Here is a 16,380-nt window from a genome sequence, read left to right on the forward strand (position 1 = left end):
AAGTTGATGTGGAGCCCGGCTTCCGTCGGAGACCAGAGTCCGCTTATCTCCACACCTCTCCCAGCTGGCCGCCCCTTCCCAGAAGTGATGTATCTGTCACCACTGTGAGATCTGGTTGGGGAAGGGAGAGAGGTCGGCCTCTGACTCAATCGCAGTTTGTCAACCACCACAGCAGATCTTTCACAGTTCCCTCCGAGATCTGGACCAGGCCAGTGAGATTTCCACGATGCTGCACCCATTGGAACTTCAAGTCTCACTACAGAGTCCGCATGTGCCATCCAGCATGATTCACCAGCAGGATGCAGGAGGCCATGAGGCCCAGCAGCCTCTGAGTCAATCACACCGAAATCCAGGATAGACGTAACTTACGATCCAGGGATATGGCCTTACTGACTGTCCCTAGAATATTTAGAGCCAGAATGGGAGCCCGCTCCTTCAAGTACCTGGCAGCCAAATTATGGAACACTCTGCCAATCACCATGAGAACAGAACCTAGCGAAAACACCTTTCGTAGAGCTCTGAAAACATGGCTATTTTCACAAAGTAGATCTCGGATTGGAGCGCACTGCTATTAGGTACAGATGTCTATCCTTTGGTGTCTCAGCGCGGGGACACACCGTCAGTTAAGATTAAATGGCATCAAGGGTTCCTAAGTGGAGACACCAGGCTGCAGGACCTCTGTCAAGACTTTGGTCTTGACCGCCACAGCAGGAAGCTGCAGTTCCAAGACCTCCACACAGCCCTACGCCTCAACATAGTGAAGGAAGCCCCCTCCTCCATAGCCAAGTTAGGAGGACAAAGCATGCCAGGTTCTGGAGAAGTATTTAAGCCACTTGCACCACCCATTTTGTCGTACCAGCCCATTTCCTCTGTATAAAGCGGAACTTCTGAGGGGGTCCTGCTGCCCCTCCCAATCCTCATCCAATCCCAGTCCCTCGGAATAAGACTGATGATACCCCAGAGTCCAGGGGCTCAGTCTGCGCCACTGGTGGATGCCCGGCCGGCTTGATGTCATCCGAAATTAGGATGGGGTGGCATCACTGATGGGCACCAGTGACATCGAGGATCTCGGCGTCGGGGAAGGTCGCGACAGGCGCCTGTCTAGATCTGGTAACAGATCCATGAGGAGCCCTGGGTGCCACAGCCGAACCAGATAGCATAGAACCCAGAGGAGCTCCTTCCACTGAGCCTGTGGGGCCTGAAGGCATGTGGGTAGGGTCAAGCCACCCAAATATAGCTCACATGGCATCAAAGAACTCTTAACTGGGTGGCGGTTGCTCCCGGTCCCAGAAAAGGAACGAAATGAAACCGTTCTGCAGAGCGGAGCCTCGAACGTCAAAACTCCTCCGTCTAGTCAAGTAATGGACAAGGCGAAGTCGAAGCACGCTTCGACTTCTTGTGTTTAACGGTGCTTCTTACCCAACCCCTTTGAATATTTTGAATGGAAAGACTAAGACATAGATCCCCCGGAGCAGTGCTCGGACCTTCCTCTCAACCGAGACCAGGAGAGAGATCTGAGGAGATGTCCAAGGCGTCTGATATCAGGCCACAAGCAGCTTTAGAGACCGCTCACTCAAAGCCTTCGGTGCCATTGCCCAGCAGTCGCTCCAGGCACCAAAGGCACACAAGGTGGGGTCCATAACTGACATGGCGTGGGGACAGGAGCCGCACGGTTTGACCCCTGAGGTCTTTTTGGACATCCTACACATCTGAAAAAAAACTCTACAAAATGTCTCCAACAGATCTGCACTGGCTGGCATGGAAATAAAAGTACTGATGTTGGTGCGCTGAGGTGGCACCTATATAGACAACGCAGACATCACAATGACGAACTCTACGTCATGCGGAGTCGACCCACGCCACCTACCAGCGTGCAGGGTTATTGCGAATAAAAATCTTCAGAATCCATCCTGACGCCAGGAGGGTCTAAAGTAAGGAATGTGTGACTTTATGTCTCCATCAGATAGCAATATATCCCAGTTGGGGACTAAAAGAGAACAGATGCATCATTCGAATCCAGATGCTAGCAGCATTCAAGCACGCAAATATAACCTCAATGTGCACAAGTATATTAACTGCATTTGTGGAATGAGTCCTAATGGTCTTTCTGAGTGGAGCAGAAATTTGCCTTTGCAGCTCTACATTAAGAATTTAGTTAACTCCTAATGGTCAGCTTAAAAACACAATTGGCCCAATTCACAAAAATAAACGTTAAATAAATAGTGCAGACATTTACTCTTCTACCTGAAAACATTTTTACGTTTGTTTCCTATTCACACCACTCCCATTAGTATGCCTGGAAAGCTATGCCAGGTGCAGGTTTCGAGCCGCACTACTGGGAATATCAAGTGATTAGTCCCTTGGGCTGCTATTCCCTCTGTGTAAAGCTTTCCATAAATGGAGAACTTTCCATGCAAGGGAAATTGAGCTTCTTGTGCAAATACAAGTTTTGTTTTTCCTTTTTTCCACGGGTGAAAACATGAATTCGCATGGAGGCACTTCCTCTACACTACTAGCAAGTTTGGGGTGATCCGTTGCCCTTTCCATCATAGGAAGGTAGTTACTTCAGCACTTGTCTGGAGTAAATTATGACCATTTCCGGAAGGGAAAGAGTTTATAAGAAGTTTGAGGCCGAGCACAAACATAACTGTATTGAATATTCAATCACAGAACGCCCGATTTTATCCCTTAAGTGGGATTTACTACCCCACATTTCTACGCACTGACAGCGGAGCAATCTGCAACATTAAATAGATTTAAGCCAGGCAACAATTTCTTTGTGGATTCCTAGCAGACATAAAAACATACATTTGGTCATTATATCATATTTACAACAATTACCTTTGTGACTAGGACTCCATGTGAGTGGGTATACAGACAAATAGAGACTGAAAAGTATCAAACATGTCTTATAATAACTGCTACAAAAGAAAGACCAGAAAACAAACGCCCCAGTTCCATTAATTACTAATAGTTTTTTTTCACAAATTAACATTATAAATGTATACCGTGCACTCTGCAGTACCTGCATAGCTACTTAATATACCTAAAAAAATGCTGAAAAATTCCATTAAGCTGATGGGTACAAGCTGTAATCTTTGTACTGCATTAGGCAAGGGAACGACATTACAAACAGAAAACGGAACATTTGTTTTTAAAATTTTCTTACATCCAATCAGTGAACAAAAACATCTGACACTTAGAAATTTTCATTTTCCAGTACCTTGCCACTGGCTGTTCTCATTAGTGCAAACTCTCTTCCTGCGCCAAGAATCGCAGACTCCTCATCAAACCCTGTACCTGTGGGAAGACGGAATTTCACATCAGATCATATACATCACTCGATCCAAGGCTGCATCAAACAGGTTTCATAGATGCTAGGTTGCACAATGGCACCACATTTTTTCTAAACAAAAATATAGCATTGCTACTTTCACAAAGTATCCGTTATATTTAGAGTTAATTATTTGAATCCATAAAGTTTGCAAAGGGTCCAAAGACAGTAGCAGTAAGAAAGAGGTGGCAATTGTATGTTCAACAATACCTTCCAGATAGAATCACTTTGTCGCACTAGCAAGAATAATTTTCGATGAGCCACTATCATTGGCTTGCAGAGTTCTACATAAACAAGTATTCAACACAGGCAGTAGTCTCATGTCTGCGTTTAAAAACAGCTGTAGGATCAGCAGATGACAAGATATTCATAATGTGTGAATAGCACTTGGACTGAAATTAATATAATCAGAACCAGGCCGGTATGTCTTATGAAGTTGTTTGTGGCCTGGTACAAGTCCTTCTTTGTAGCAGTTTGATGTACAGGGTTAGATCAACCTGTAGAGCAGATGGTATACCAATTTAGTGCTAACAGGGTATAATGCAGCGAGGTGTGTAAGAGTCTAGCAAATCAGGAGAGAATGATGGGGTAGTGTATCTAGAAAGCAGTACAGTGGACAACTTAATTTCCCTAGCGTGCAATGCTTTATGGTGGGATAGTGCCCATAAGATTCAGCACAATGCGGCAGATTGACCCAAGGATAAACGTGATGAGCACTACCCTTATTATCCATGCAGGAAGGTGGAATCTGGCTGCATGGTTGCCCCCAATTTTTTCCTGGTGTTTGAATGGTTTTTGACTAGTCTGGCTGGGATCCTGCTATCCAGGACCCCAGCCTATCTGCTTACTCCCTTGAATGACTGGAGTGCATATTAGATGCACTAGTGATTGGATACTGTGGTATCCTATGAGCCCCTAGTATATGGTACCTTAGGTACCAAGGGCATAGGTACTTCACAGGCCTACCAGGGGCTGAAGCATGTATTATGCCACCCCTGTGAAGCAGACTAAATCTGACACCACAGGCCTGCTACTGCAGCCTGGGTGAGGTAGTGTTAGCACTCCTCACTGAGGTATAGGTTCCTATATCTCACCATAAACACACATATAAACCGATCAGTCACCCTAAGGCAGGCCCTATCAATCCTGAGGGCAGGGTGCTTGATTTACAATGTGAGTGGGTGCCTCTGCATGAGCAGGACCCCTATGCAGCTGGTAGAGTCTATTCCCTGTGGCAGTTTGTGGATGCGGTTAAACCATATACTCTTAAGTGCATTATAACTTCCCGGTAAATGCTAACTTTGGAATGATTGCATCAAAACATGTCGTGCTTGGTGTCAAACAACTTGGAATCCCACCCTTCTAGAGGGGACGACATGTACCCACTGTGGAAACACGGTAGAAATCTGAAAGAGCCCTGGCATCACAAAATGGATGCCACCAGCACAGACACTGGGCCGCCCTCCTGCTGCTGACTGAAACTCGCAGTGGAGGAGGCCCAACAATAGGCATCCTGTCACAGGGAGGTGTAACCACCTCCCAGACAGGGTTTAGTGTATTGGGACTGGGTGGGTGCACTCCTAGAGTGCTTTGAAGTCCTGCACTGGGGGAGCAGTAGGCTCCTCTGTGCATATGTCAGCTCAAACTGGTTCAGGGGCTACCTGTCCCTGCTTTGGCGCGAAACTGGACAAAGGGAAGTGGGTGTAACCACCCCCTACCCGGACCCTCCCAGCGGAATGGTCATAGAGCTAGTCCCTCCCTGTCTTTTAGTATAAGATAGGGAACACTTGCCATTGCAAGTTAGATATCCCTGGACGACGCTTTACAAGAAGAATCCTGGTCCTTCGACGTTCCACTACCTTTGGAAGACGGAAATATCTCCCTTGCTGGCACCAAAACTTTTAATCAACGGTCGCAAACTTTCCTGCTCCCGCTGGAGCCCGAAGTCAATGCAGTCCCGGAAGCAGATCTCCTGACTTCTCGACGGCCATTGTGAGTCCCCAGCAGAGCTGAGGCGAGTGGACCCCACGAGTGACAAGGAACAGCAATACCCGGGTACCGTGCACTACTGTCGAGTGCAACATCTTCATGACGTTCTACGAACTTGTGCTTTGGACCATTTGTGGCCCAAGCCTCCAGCAGGTTGTGCACCAAAAATCAGAGTCCTACCCCGTCCCGAGTGACCGTGGGCTCCTGTAAAGCATTTCCTCACGAGGCGTCTTCGCGATCCCTTGCCCGTTGGGTTGTGGGTCCCCTGAAGACTTTATCGAACCAAAGGGCTCCCCTGGTTGCTCCAGGCCTGCCCTCACTCACCCTCGCTGGGTGAGTCCCTCAGACCTTGCTGGTCTGCACCGCTGACTTTATTCACTTTCCACAAGACTTGCTGCTGCCAAGGCTTGTTGGCTCCAATCCGGTTGCCGACACCTCAGTAAGCTGTAGACATCGTGGGACACTGAATCCAGCTGCTTGTCATCGTCGATGCCTCCTGGTCCTCGTGAGCGAAGAGTCAAAACACCCTTGATCACCTGAAATCACCAGACTTCCGTGGGCATCCATCTTCCTGGCCCCGGATCACTGGCAAGTGACTGAACACTGTCCATTCTGCTTTCAGGTCATCTTCATCTTGAATCCAGCCTTGGATTCCACCGGACACTTCTTCAGTCTTTGCAAGCAGCAAATCTTCTTTGGCTTCCATAGAAAACAGCGACGCGACCCGACACCAAAAGACAGCTATGCACCCGGCTTCCCTGGGTGAGGTAACTCGTGCACTCAGGTGCCCTAGTGTGTGTTGGCCCTCGAATTACTTACCTTGTAAGTGGCTTGCTTGTAGACTTCCTCGAAGTACCGTAAAACTTTAAAAATCCAACCGTGACTTGCTCCATTGAAATCAATAAGGAACCAGCGGCTGTGTTCGCACACTACACGCGTCTCCCGTAGGTCTTTTACTTACCTGCCTTGGGTGGATCAGTGAAGCCCCAGCGATTCTACAGGCCCTAGGCCTTGTCCCCTTGCAAGACGACTTTCCTAAACCTCTTTTTTAGTATATGGTCTGGTACGCCCCCAGCCATATTTGTGCTCAACTTATTGTGAAACGTTGATATTTGAATGCGTTCCCGACTTCTAATCTCAAAAAGAGATTAGAAAAGTGTGTCTAGAAATAAATACATATATATTTGATATATATACCTGTGTGGTGTCTTTTCATTTGGTAATTCAAGAGATTATAAGGTAAAACAAGCTGCTTTACATTCCTCAGAGACTTAGCCTGAAGGCTGCTCTCCACAGCTACCACTAGGATAGCTTTCTTTAAAAGGTTGTCTTAAACCTATCTACCATAAGAGTCGAATTGGACTGGTGCAAGGTGGCCACTATAACTAGTGACCAGCATATGCCAGGCCAACTTCTCACAATCCAATTATGCTAATAACTTTATGGCACAGGAAATAAATAAAAGATTTGCATGTACCGCTAAATAATTTAATAGTTTTTATTTTGATTAACGCTCATTCTATAATGTAACACATGTAGAAATAGGGCTAGCACTTAATCTCCATCAGAAAATACTTCCTTATAGGATTTCCTGCGTAGGACTCTACTCGAGCATTGAAAAGGTTACAGCCAGGTGAGAAGCAGACTTGACGAAGCCTGCTACTATGGTAGGTAAGGGTCTCACATTCTTAAAACAAAGATGTAAGAAGGTGTAACTCAATGCAGAGCTAATTGAGGCTACTACTATTTCTTCCTGTTCCAAAGACTGTCATAATTGTTGTTCATGTGGTGTGTTAACACCCGTGGGGTCCAGACTGATGAGTATGTGTCCCAAGGATACAGTTTGGTGTATTAGTTTCCCCACAACACAATGATGAGTGCTTGGTTAGTTTGAACTGGATGCAATGTACTTTGTTAGTGTCCTTTGAAAACAGTGTGGTAGGCTAGTGTGCCTATAATGCACTGTAGTTCACTCCTATCCTCAGGATGCAATGTTGTGGGTTACTGGACCCAGGATACATTTGGTGAGTGTTTCTAAATTGCACTGCAATGATTTAATGTTACTAGATCATAGTGCAGGGGGTCATTGCCCTTAAGACACAGTATGAGGTGTTGTGTTGGTGTGTCTAGGATGGAGTGTGTTCACGTAGTCTCCTTAGTATGCAGTTGAAAATGATGGGTACGTGTGCTAAGGTACAGCAAATGTAGGGATAAGTGCTTGTAGGGTAAATTGTGATGGGTTAGTGCCAGATAATATCAAGGTGGTGTCTAAGCATCCACTGGATTCAGTGCAACGTAATGATATCTTGCCCAAAGGGCTCAGAGGATTGGGACCAGTGCTCATATGGAGCAGTACAGGGTGTTGGGTTAGTATCCTTGGAATGAGATTTGATGAGTTCCAGTAGTATCCGCATAGTACTTTTTGGTAGGTTAATATTTCTAGCAAGTGTTATGGTTTCATTGGGCCGGTGTTAGTAGGGTGCAGGAGACTGTTTAGTTGTCCCTAGAACAGAGCTAGTGGCGTATCCTGAGGCTGTGTTCCTCATCTGTAGTCACTAGGGCCCCTACAAGGCACAACTGCTATAGCATAACATCAAATCTGCGTCAGTTATGTCATTTGCAGGAAATAATCAAATATCCAGAATAACGCGCATGTACATATGAAATTACATAGAGCCTGTTATATGCATTATGCTGGCACAGAATAGCTAAAGTGGTCTAAAACCTGACCTGACCCAGAGACATGAAACATCAGCATGCACCACAAATATTAATATTCAATTCAGAAACAAGTTTCTGGCACACAGTTTTAATCAAATAAGTTGCTGACTATACATGGAGTCAGTATTGGAAAACGTAAATCGCCCTCGGTCACAATTTTATGTAATATTTAACCGACTTTATGGTTCAAGTTAGTGACGAGCTTAGACTTTCTTTAGGAAAGGGAATTTGACCATGTCACCACTGTGGAGCCAACAGCAGTCAACGACTTTCCATCTCCACCCAATGAGATGCTGCGTTAAGGAAGGAAGGGCGGCCACATACTATGGAGTAACTCTCAAATTCACGTTTCTCTGTTTGTCATGGATCCATGCAAGGCCTACTCATACAGACGTCAGTCTCACAGCATCAACTGCATCAATGGAAGGTTAAAGGGAGACCACAACAAGAGCAGACCGTGGATACTATATCAAAAGCGATGCTGCCTCTTCTCTTTTCCTGTATTACAAGGACATGGCTTTCTAGTGGTCCTCTCTCTATGCAGACGAAATGGGAGGGAAAGCAGAAGAGGTACTGAGCGGGGGGCACTAACAGACCCAATCTGCATAGATGCCCCTGAAACCTGCATCCGCTGGAATATATCAAGAGGGAACACCAAGGCCAGAGCAAAGCATGAAAGACTACAATAGGGCGACAAAGAACGCTACATTTAGAGCGGCTTTTCCCTACAGACCTGGAGGGTCATTCTCATATAAGACTCAAACACGAACCCTTGTGAATAGCACCTTTCTGGAAAGTAAGTCAGACAGAATCCCCTTTGAGATCAAAAACATATGCATCACAGAACGGCACTGCAAATAAGAACAACACTGAAAAAGGTTTTATTAAACGAAGCCTTACTTATAATGTGCAAATCTTTCTCCAGATCAAAAAGCGAGATACCGCAAGCATGCAAGCATTTTCGGGCCAGCTTAAGCTGCAGTTCCTGCTGTAGTACTGGCTCAGTGCTGGTAGCGAATATCCGCACAACGAAGCCATCCTAGACCAAAAAAAAAAAAAAGATGGTTATTTTGCCTTTGTAAAATCAATGTTGCATGTGACTGTGGGAGTGAGACTGAGATTCAAAGAGGGAGAGAAGATGCTCATTAAACACGTATACTGGTGACTTTGAGGCCCTTAAGCCTCCCCGTGCTTTTACATCTAAGATGTCTGTCCCAAGGAGGCAGGACTGAAAGCATCTGCAGCTCCAGTAAAAATCAGTCTAGTAGCCTGAGGAAATACACATTGCTGCACTGTATCTTTCAACCTTCATAGCTTTCACTCTTCAGTTCCTTCCCTCTACATTGCATCGTATATATTATTTCTAAAGCGCAGCTATCGCTCCGCCGGAGTATATTGGCGCTATGCAGAAATAGACGGGAGGTACAGGGTGGCACAAACTGTACCTGAAGAGTGTGTACCTGTAGACTAGAGAGGGAGCGGTGGACTGGTAGGTTAAATCAAATATTCGATGTTAGACTAGGTGTACACAAGCCACTATGGTGAGTAGATGAAAACATTAGCTGCACAGTGATTCTGGTTTTACTCAGTCTTTGCTCTCTTCCGCCACAGAGCTGAGCTAGACATTCTCTTAAAAAGTGCTGCAGTTTTTAAACGGTATTCATCATGAAACACTTGCGCACAACTTCACGGGCTGTGTGTGCCAGGGCTCCCCAACATAATGGCTACCTTCCACTGCCACCTTAGTTCCTCTGGTGTTCATCTTCTAGTCCGAAGAAAAAACGGACCTGTCAAAGGGAAGGCTGGCTGGATATTCTGAATAAGGGCGGACTAGATTAAAAAGCAGTGGGGAAAACCTCTTAATGTTCTTCCCACCTTTTCACCTCAGATGAGGCGACATATGTGAAAAGACTATGCAGCATGTTCTGACAAAAGGAAGTATAAAACCTGTATGAAACATTGTAAGAAACTGCCTCTATATATACTGCACCAAAGTGAGGTACAGTGTGTATAGAGTCCAAGAGTCTCCAGAAGTTTGGCAGAGGTTAAAGTTAGATAGAACCTTACTCTTTAAAGTGGTAGCTTGGTCGAGCAGTAAGGCAGTATCAGAGGACAGTGTAAAGCATTTGATGTACCCACTCAGTCAGCAAATGGTCTCGCACACTCAAGAACTGAACTCTAGGCCAATTGCTTGCATAAAAAAAATATACTGTTATTTTATTTTAGAACCACAGGTTTGCATAAAATACTTTCTCAAAATAAGATGCTGTTAAATATTTTCAATGTTCAACTAGACTTTGAATGCAGTTAGGTACAGGGGTTGCAATAGACAACAATACTTTGTATATACAACACTGAGCTCAATGGGATTTTTAAGTAAGCTGCAATAGTATTACTTTACAAAGTTTTCCTTACTCAGGGCTGGATCCTGGATTCAGCCCTGGTGCATTTCCTGTAAACAGTTGAAAGAAATCGTTTTTGTTAAGCAGGCGATTAAAAACCAGGCAATGTTATCCTATGGAGGAAAATCAGGTTATCGGAAAATCACAGTTGTAACTTTTTCTAGTCCGAGCTGGGTACCTAAATCCAGCACTGGGATCTCTCCTGAGAACAGGTGAGTAATTTTGATTTTGTTATTTGGACGATTTTTAGTGAATATTTCAAAGTTCAAAAACTCAACACTTAGAAGAATTTTTAAGTGAAAACCAGTCAATGTTACCCTATGGAGAAAATGTAAGTTATCGGCTTTCAGGTAAGCACTCGGCTGGCAGAGTTAAGGTTCTGGGGCAAGACTCAGGGGTCTCCCAGGTTCAGGATTGTACGGTTGTTGCATTCTCAGCGACACAGGGGCGACAGGGTGCAGAGAGAGTAGGCCCAGTGTTAGCTATGGCAGGCAGGGGGGCCTTTGGTTGGTGGCTGCTAGCAGGCAGACCACACGGCTGTGGGAGCAAAGCTCCTGGTCACTTACTCAGGGCAAGTGGTGAAGTCGAACTGGGTAGTTGGTACACCCTCAATGGCACTGGGCCCAATGGATTTCAATAGGAAAGCTGCGAGACGAACAAAGACTGCAAACTCGGGGACAGTGATTCTTCAGGTGCGACCGCCACTTCGAGAGGTAAGTTGGGAAGCTGTAGGTTGGGTAGACACCCAGGAGTTGGGCACAGGGGGCCGTCGGGCGCCGGGTGCAGGGATGTCTTTAGGCGTTGGGAAATCTTACCTTCTGCTGGTCGCGGTTGGGGGGGGGGGTCCCTGGTGTTGAGGCTGCAGGCGTAGTCAGGAGCGTCGAGGTGAGTCCTTGGGTGCTGGATTCTTGGTCACAATCGCCGGGGGGACGTCCTCGTGGTCTTTGTCCACTTTAACTCGGGCCGTGCTTGGCGGGTGCAGAGTGGGGAGGATCCGGGGTTTCAGGCCGGGCCTGGGGTTGTAGATGTTTGAGCAGAGCCACTACTCGTGGGAGTCCCAGCCTTTAGTTGAGCAAGGCAGTCAGGTCCTCCGGGGCTTTTGAGGTTGCTGGCCACTGGAGACGCCGGGGTTTCGCAGGAGCAGGTTTGAGGGTCGATCGGCCGGTAGGACTGGGGCCAAGTCAGTTGGTGTAGTCCTCTTGTTAGCAGCTTCACGGCTGGTCTTCTTTCTTCTTGTTCTTCTTTTAGTTTCGGAATCGGGATCTGAGGAAAGAAGGTTCAGGGTGCCCCTAAATACTAAATTTAGGGGCGTGACAGGTAGGTAAAGGGCAAAGACCAATGGGTCCCTTCCCTGGGGTGGGTACACCACCATTCTGCCACTCTCCAGTGGGAGGGGGGCAGGAGCCTGTCCCTGGTTGGCTGAGTCCCCCCATCCTCAAGATGGCTGGGACTCGAGCTTGTGCTTCACTTCACCTCCCCCACCTTAGGAGTGGAGTTGGCAGAGGTGGGCACACCTCTCTTCCTCACTTTGTTTTTCCCGCCGGGTCTCCTGCCCAAAGTAGGGGGTAGAACCAGTGGGGACCTGTTGCTGAGTACAGCAAGTGGTCTGGAGAAGCTCATAAAGGCAGCATGCCTTTGAAGCTTCTCCTTCGTGAACCCTACCCATCCTGGGGGAGGAGGCTTGGCACCTCGTCCCAGGATGTGCATTGTTTCAGGCCCCCCGAGAGCAGCAAGCTCCAGACCCAGGGGTCCAGAATCATGTCTGGTGGTGGCAGCCTGCGCAGCCACTCAGTCAGGTCACTGGGAGTTGGTCGAGCTTCAGGGGGAATCTCTAAGATGCCCTCTGTCGTGCACTTTACATTAAATGTGTGCCATGTTGTCCCTTTGTTTTGTTCTGCACCCAGACACTCAGCCTGCAAAGGCAGTGTGTGTGTGTCAGGGTACAGGGCCTCTAAGGGTGGCACAATAAGTGCTGCAGCCCTTAGGGGCCTTCTCTGGTCACAGTGCCCTGGGTACCTATGGTAGTATTTACCAGGGGCTGACATGTGGCCAGAGATGCCAATTGGGTTAAGGCTTCAATGCAGTTTTAGGGAAGGAACACAGGCCCTTGGTACCTGATTGGCAGGAACCCAGGGCACACTCAGTCAAAGTACATCAGCAATTCAGCAAAAAGTGAGGGCATACCATGCAAAAAAGAGGGCACTTTCTCACAAACATACGAGTAATGTTCAGAAAATACATGAGTCACCCACATGACTGTCATGCATACTTCTGAGCTTCGGAGACGCCTCGAACCACTGTTTGGTTCCCTTCGGATTGCAATCTAACCATAAATCAATCAGAAATAAAAAAAATAATAACTTGCACTCCATTACTTTAGTCTTTTTGGAAATATATATTTTGAAGGTCTTTAATCATAAGTGATGCAAGTTTAATTAGGGTTGGGGGGAGGGCCGGGTGGCAACCATTTTGTTCACTACAATATCTCTCCTTTTCCCGGTTTTTCCTTACTCTGCTCTTCCTGCTGGAAATGCGTTTGTCTTTTCAATTTGGAAGTGCCCCAGCCTTGTTTGTCCAACCGGTCTTTTCAATAACCCACCCCCCAATATAAAACAGCGTCTTTTTACACCCCCCCCCCACACCATTAACCTTCCTTTCTCATGTTATGCCTTTTACCACCCCCTTTCGAGTTTCCCAACCTAATGAACAGTTGTCTGCAGCTTTTATCCTGTCCTTGTATGAAACCAGCGACCATCCCGTTTCCCTGTAACTTTCTGCTGCTGCAATCATCATCATAGGTTATGGCACAGATTTATTTTTCTAGTGTAAACATTTACTTTTTCATTTGTTTTTGTGTGTGTTTTTTTTTTTTATTGCGTTTGCTTCCTTATGGATATTTTTTCCTGGGCCACTTCTTTGCAAATATTTCCTATGTTTTCATTCATCTACCGTTATTCAAACCAGGTGTTTATCTAACTGATTCTGATTAAGTTTTCTATTAAGTCATCTAACTGTTTTACGGTCAATCCTCTGAAGTCCACTGATATAGCTTTCACTAGGACAAAATATTTCAAAGTCTCTCCTGTAAGGCAATTCCATGTATTTCAGAAGAACGGGAAATACAACCGTTTGTTCTGTGATTATACTTCTACCTGAAACAATAGTCACTAAAACTATACCTACTGTGACAAGAATGTAGGAAGCCTTGGGTTTGAATGGCTTGTATATAGAAGATCCTAGAAAAACATTTAGACTCCACATGCAAGTTAGCTCGTTGACCGAGAAACAAATAACACAAAGTAACACCTGACACACCAGCTATTTTCTTCAGAAAGAAACACTTTTGAGGACCGGCGAGAATGAAGGCAAGGTTCCTTTGGAAGTTCAGAAACTTGATCCCAAGCAAGTTAGGATGTGCAGGGCCTTTTTCTGAACTGGAGAAGAGTTGTGAATTGACATAATTAAATAAGTAAATTATCTTTCTCAATCAGTTCAACAGAAAGTGATCTACTAGAGAACACTGGAGCTATTTTGTGTTTGGAAGAAAAAAGTTAAATAAGGACCAGGTATTGGAAAGGTAACTAATTTGTGAGGTACACAGCACAGATGACTTGCCATGCCTACCTGAAAATCGCTCATCCCTTAAATATGGACTGACTGAATTGCAATGTTTTTTAGAATGATCACTTCACTAGTTCATTAGTAGTCAGGGTCAGACCGGCCTATAGGGCAGTCAGACAGTGTCTGATGGGCTGGTCTGACAGGTCAGTATTTTGGCCGGGGTTTTGGGATGTTTATAGGCCTGTTTTATGGTCTGCAGTGCCGATTTTTACTGTTTATTTTCCGGATTGAAACAAACATTGCATGCAGCAAGGTCAAACCCATGCTGTTGTCAATTCCTTGCAAGACACTTATACAGCGTGTCTTTACAAGATCAAAACTGTCCCGATTCGCAAACCGGTGTAATTTCTTTAGCCTCCTAATTCACTAAAGGGGACACTTTTATTTTAGTGCCTGGGCCATTTTCAGTCTGTGTCCAACCCTTTTCGTAGTCACAAGAGGGAGATAAAATATCTTCCACATTTTTTGTTCTTGTGATGCACTGCAGTGCTGAACATGCACACCTTCTGGAGAATTTTAGATCCGAAGTGATGGGTAAATAGTCTTGAGCTACAGAATTCTTACATCAACCAGGTTCTCTGTTAATTAACAACTAGTTTACAAATGAAGACCACGGGCTCACCAACAGAACTATCAAGTTATATTCATATCTATTTGAACAGGGTTTTTTTGGATTTTGTTTTTAGGAGGGGCGTCCAAGGAGGAGGTTGTCCTCCTTAGCTTACCAAGCCACGTTGAAAAGGCTAAAAGGAAGGGTGTGTTATGATATGTAATGTACCCCAATATAGGCCTGGGTAGTCTCCTAACCTTTCACCTACATTTACCCTGCCATTGTACTACATAACAGGTTTGGGGCTGACTTTTAACCTAATTAGGTGCTGCATAAATGTCATGTGGTTTTCTCCGAAAACTAGCCTCATTTATTATGCATGAGGATTCGCAGAATCACAGCAGGATTACCATCTTCTGCATAATAACTATGTATAAAGTTAATCACTATTGTCATCCTCGGCCGACATGACACAGTAAAGTAGAACTGCTGAGTGTAGCTTTTGGGTATATAAGCCCCATATCTTTGCTGGGGCAGACAGAGGAGAAAGACTTCCATGCTGACAACTGCTGACACACTGACGCGAGACGCTGAGGTTTCTGCACTCAGACACTCCAGCACGCAGTGGTGTGACATCCCTTGCGGGTGTCCATTGGAGACCAAGACGGGCTCATTCATTCTCTCACAATGGGGTTGGTTATTTCCTAGGGGGATTCCTGTCTCTATACACCTACATACATGCTAGGTACATCTAGTTAGGGTTAGCATCGTAGAAGTACACGTTATTCCTGTCCTGTATCTATATACCTGCATATATCTATTGTTTTAACACTATGGTAGAAATCTACCATCCATTTACTCTTTTGGTGCTTATAATAGTTTATATCTGTTTTTGTCTTATGAGTTCTTGCAGCACACATATTTTACACTAGAATGACGCTGGTTCAATAAATACTTACTGAAAACGTCCCCATCGTTTATTCTGTGTAGTTCTCTGAGACAAAGTGAGCACAAGTGACTGGGCAAAAAGTACAGTACTGTTTCCACAATCCCTGAGGGGACAGGGTTGTCATGTTCGATAACTGCCAGAAACTATTCGCTACTTGGTAAGAGGAGTTCATAGTGGCACTGTGAGCTAACTGGTATAGAGGCGAACATATCCAGTGGGAATGTCTGGAATCAGTCTGGACACTGATCCCACAGTTTATGTTGTCTAAGCACACAGTCCCAATATAGATTTATAGGAACTACATGACAGGTTCATGCATGCCCTTAATATTTTATGTTATATTGCCAGTTTAAGCTGAAAAGCGAATACATGAAAAGGTTAAGATCTGGAAAGAGGCAAAAAACCTAGTGGACTGTGACCAAATTAAACATTGATTATAAAAATACTGATTATTTTGGGAAACAGATGCCCTCATCTGAATGGAAAGGGGAAGAAGCTTATCCACTTACACCTTGTCATATTGGTCTGAGGGGCTGTTTGAGGCCCTGGCAGGTGTTGGAGCCAAAATGTCCTCCAGTGTCCTCTAATATCAGTGGTGTATTGAATAAGAAAACTGATGAGGAGTCCTCCATAACCACAAGCAAAGCTTTCCAAGTTTCATACTGAGCCCTAGGACAAGAACATAAAGAAATCTATTTCGAATTAGACATCTGAACCAGCATGGAGTCAGAAGTCGGTGCCAGGGATGCGCTAACCCAAGAATAACTGGAGGGTAAGAGTGCAATCCTGGTGGAGGGACAATTAGCACCAGAGA

At 45.5% G+C, this 16,380-nt stretch overlaps 1 protein-coding gene across 15 annotated transcripts in view; it reads right to left on the reverse strand.

The window, feature by feature from the left end:
* Positions 1–16,380, reverse strand: part of MYCBP2 (MYC binding protein 2) — a 1,771,217-nt gene that overhangs the window by 1,505,493 nt on the left and 249,344 nt on the right. For all 15 annotated transcript variants that reach the window (XM_085622060.1, XM_085622057.1, XM_085622054.1 and 12 more), the window contains exons 10-11: positions 8,945–9,083; positions 3,224–3,300 (exon numbers count right to left, since the gene is read on the reverse strand). In XM_085622060.1, the coding sequence (XP_085478186.1) occupies positions 3,224–3,300; positions 8,945–9,083 (216 nt within the window). The remainder of the gene's footprint in view (positions 1–3,223; positions 3,301–8,944; positions 9,084–16,380) is intronic.

The sequence above is a fragment of the Triturus cristatus genome, chromosome 8, assembly GCF_964204655.1.
Source record: "Triturus cristatus chromosome 8, aTriCri1.1, whole genome shotgun sequence".
NCBI classification, from domain to species: domain Eukaryota; kingdom Metazoa; phylum Chordata; class Amphibia; order Caudata; family Salamandridae; genus Triturus; species Triturus cristatus.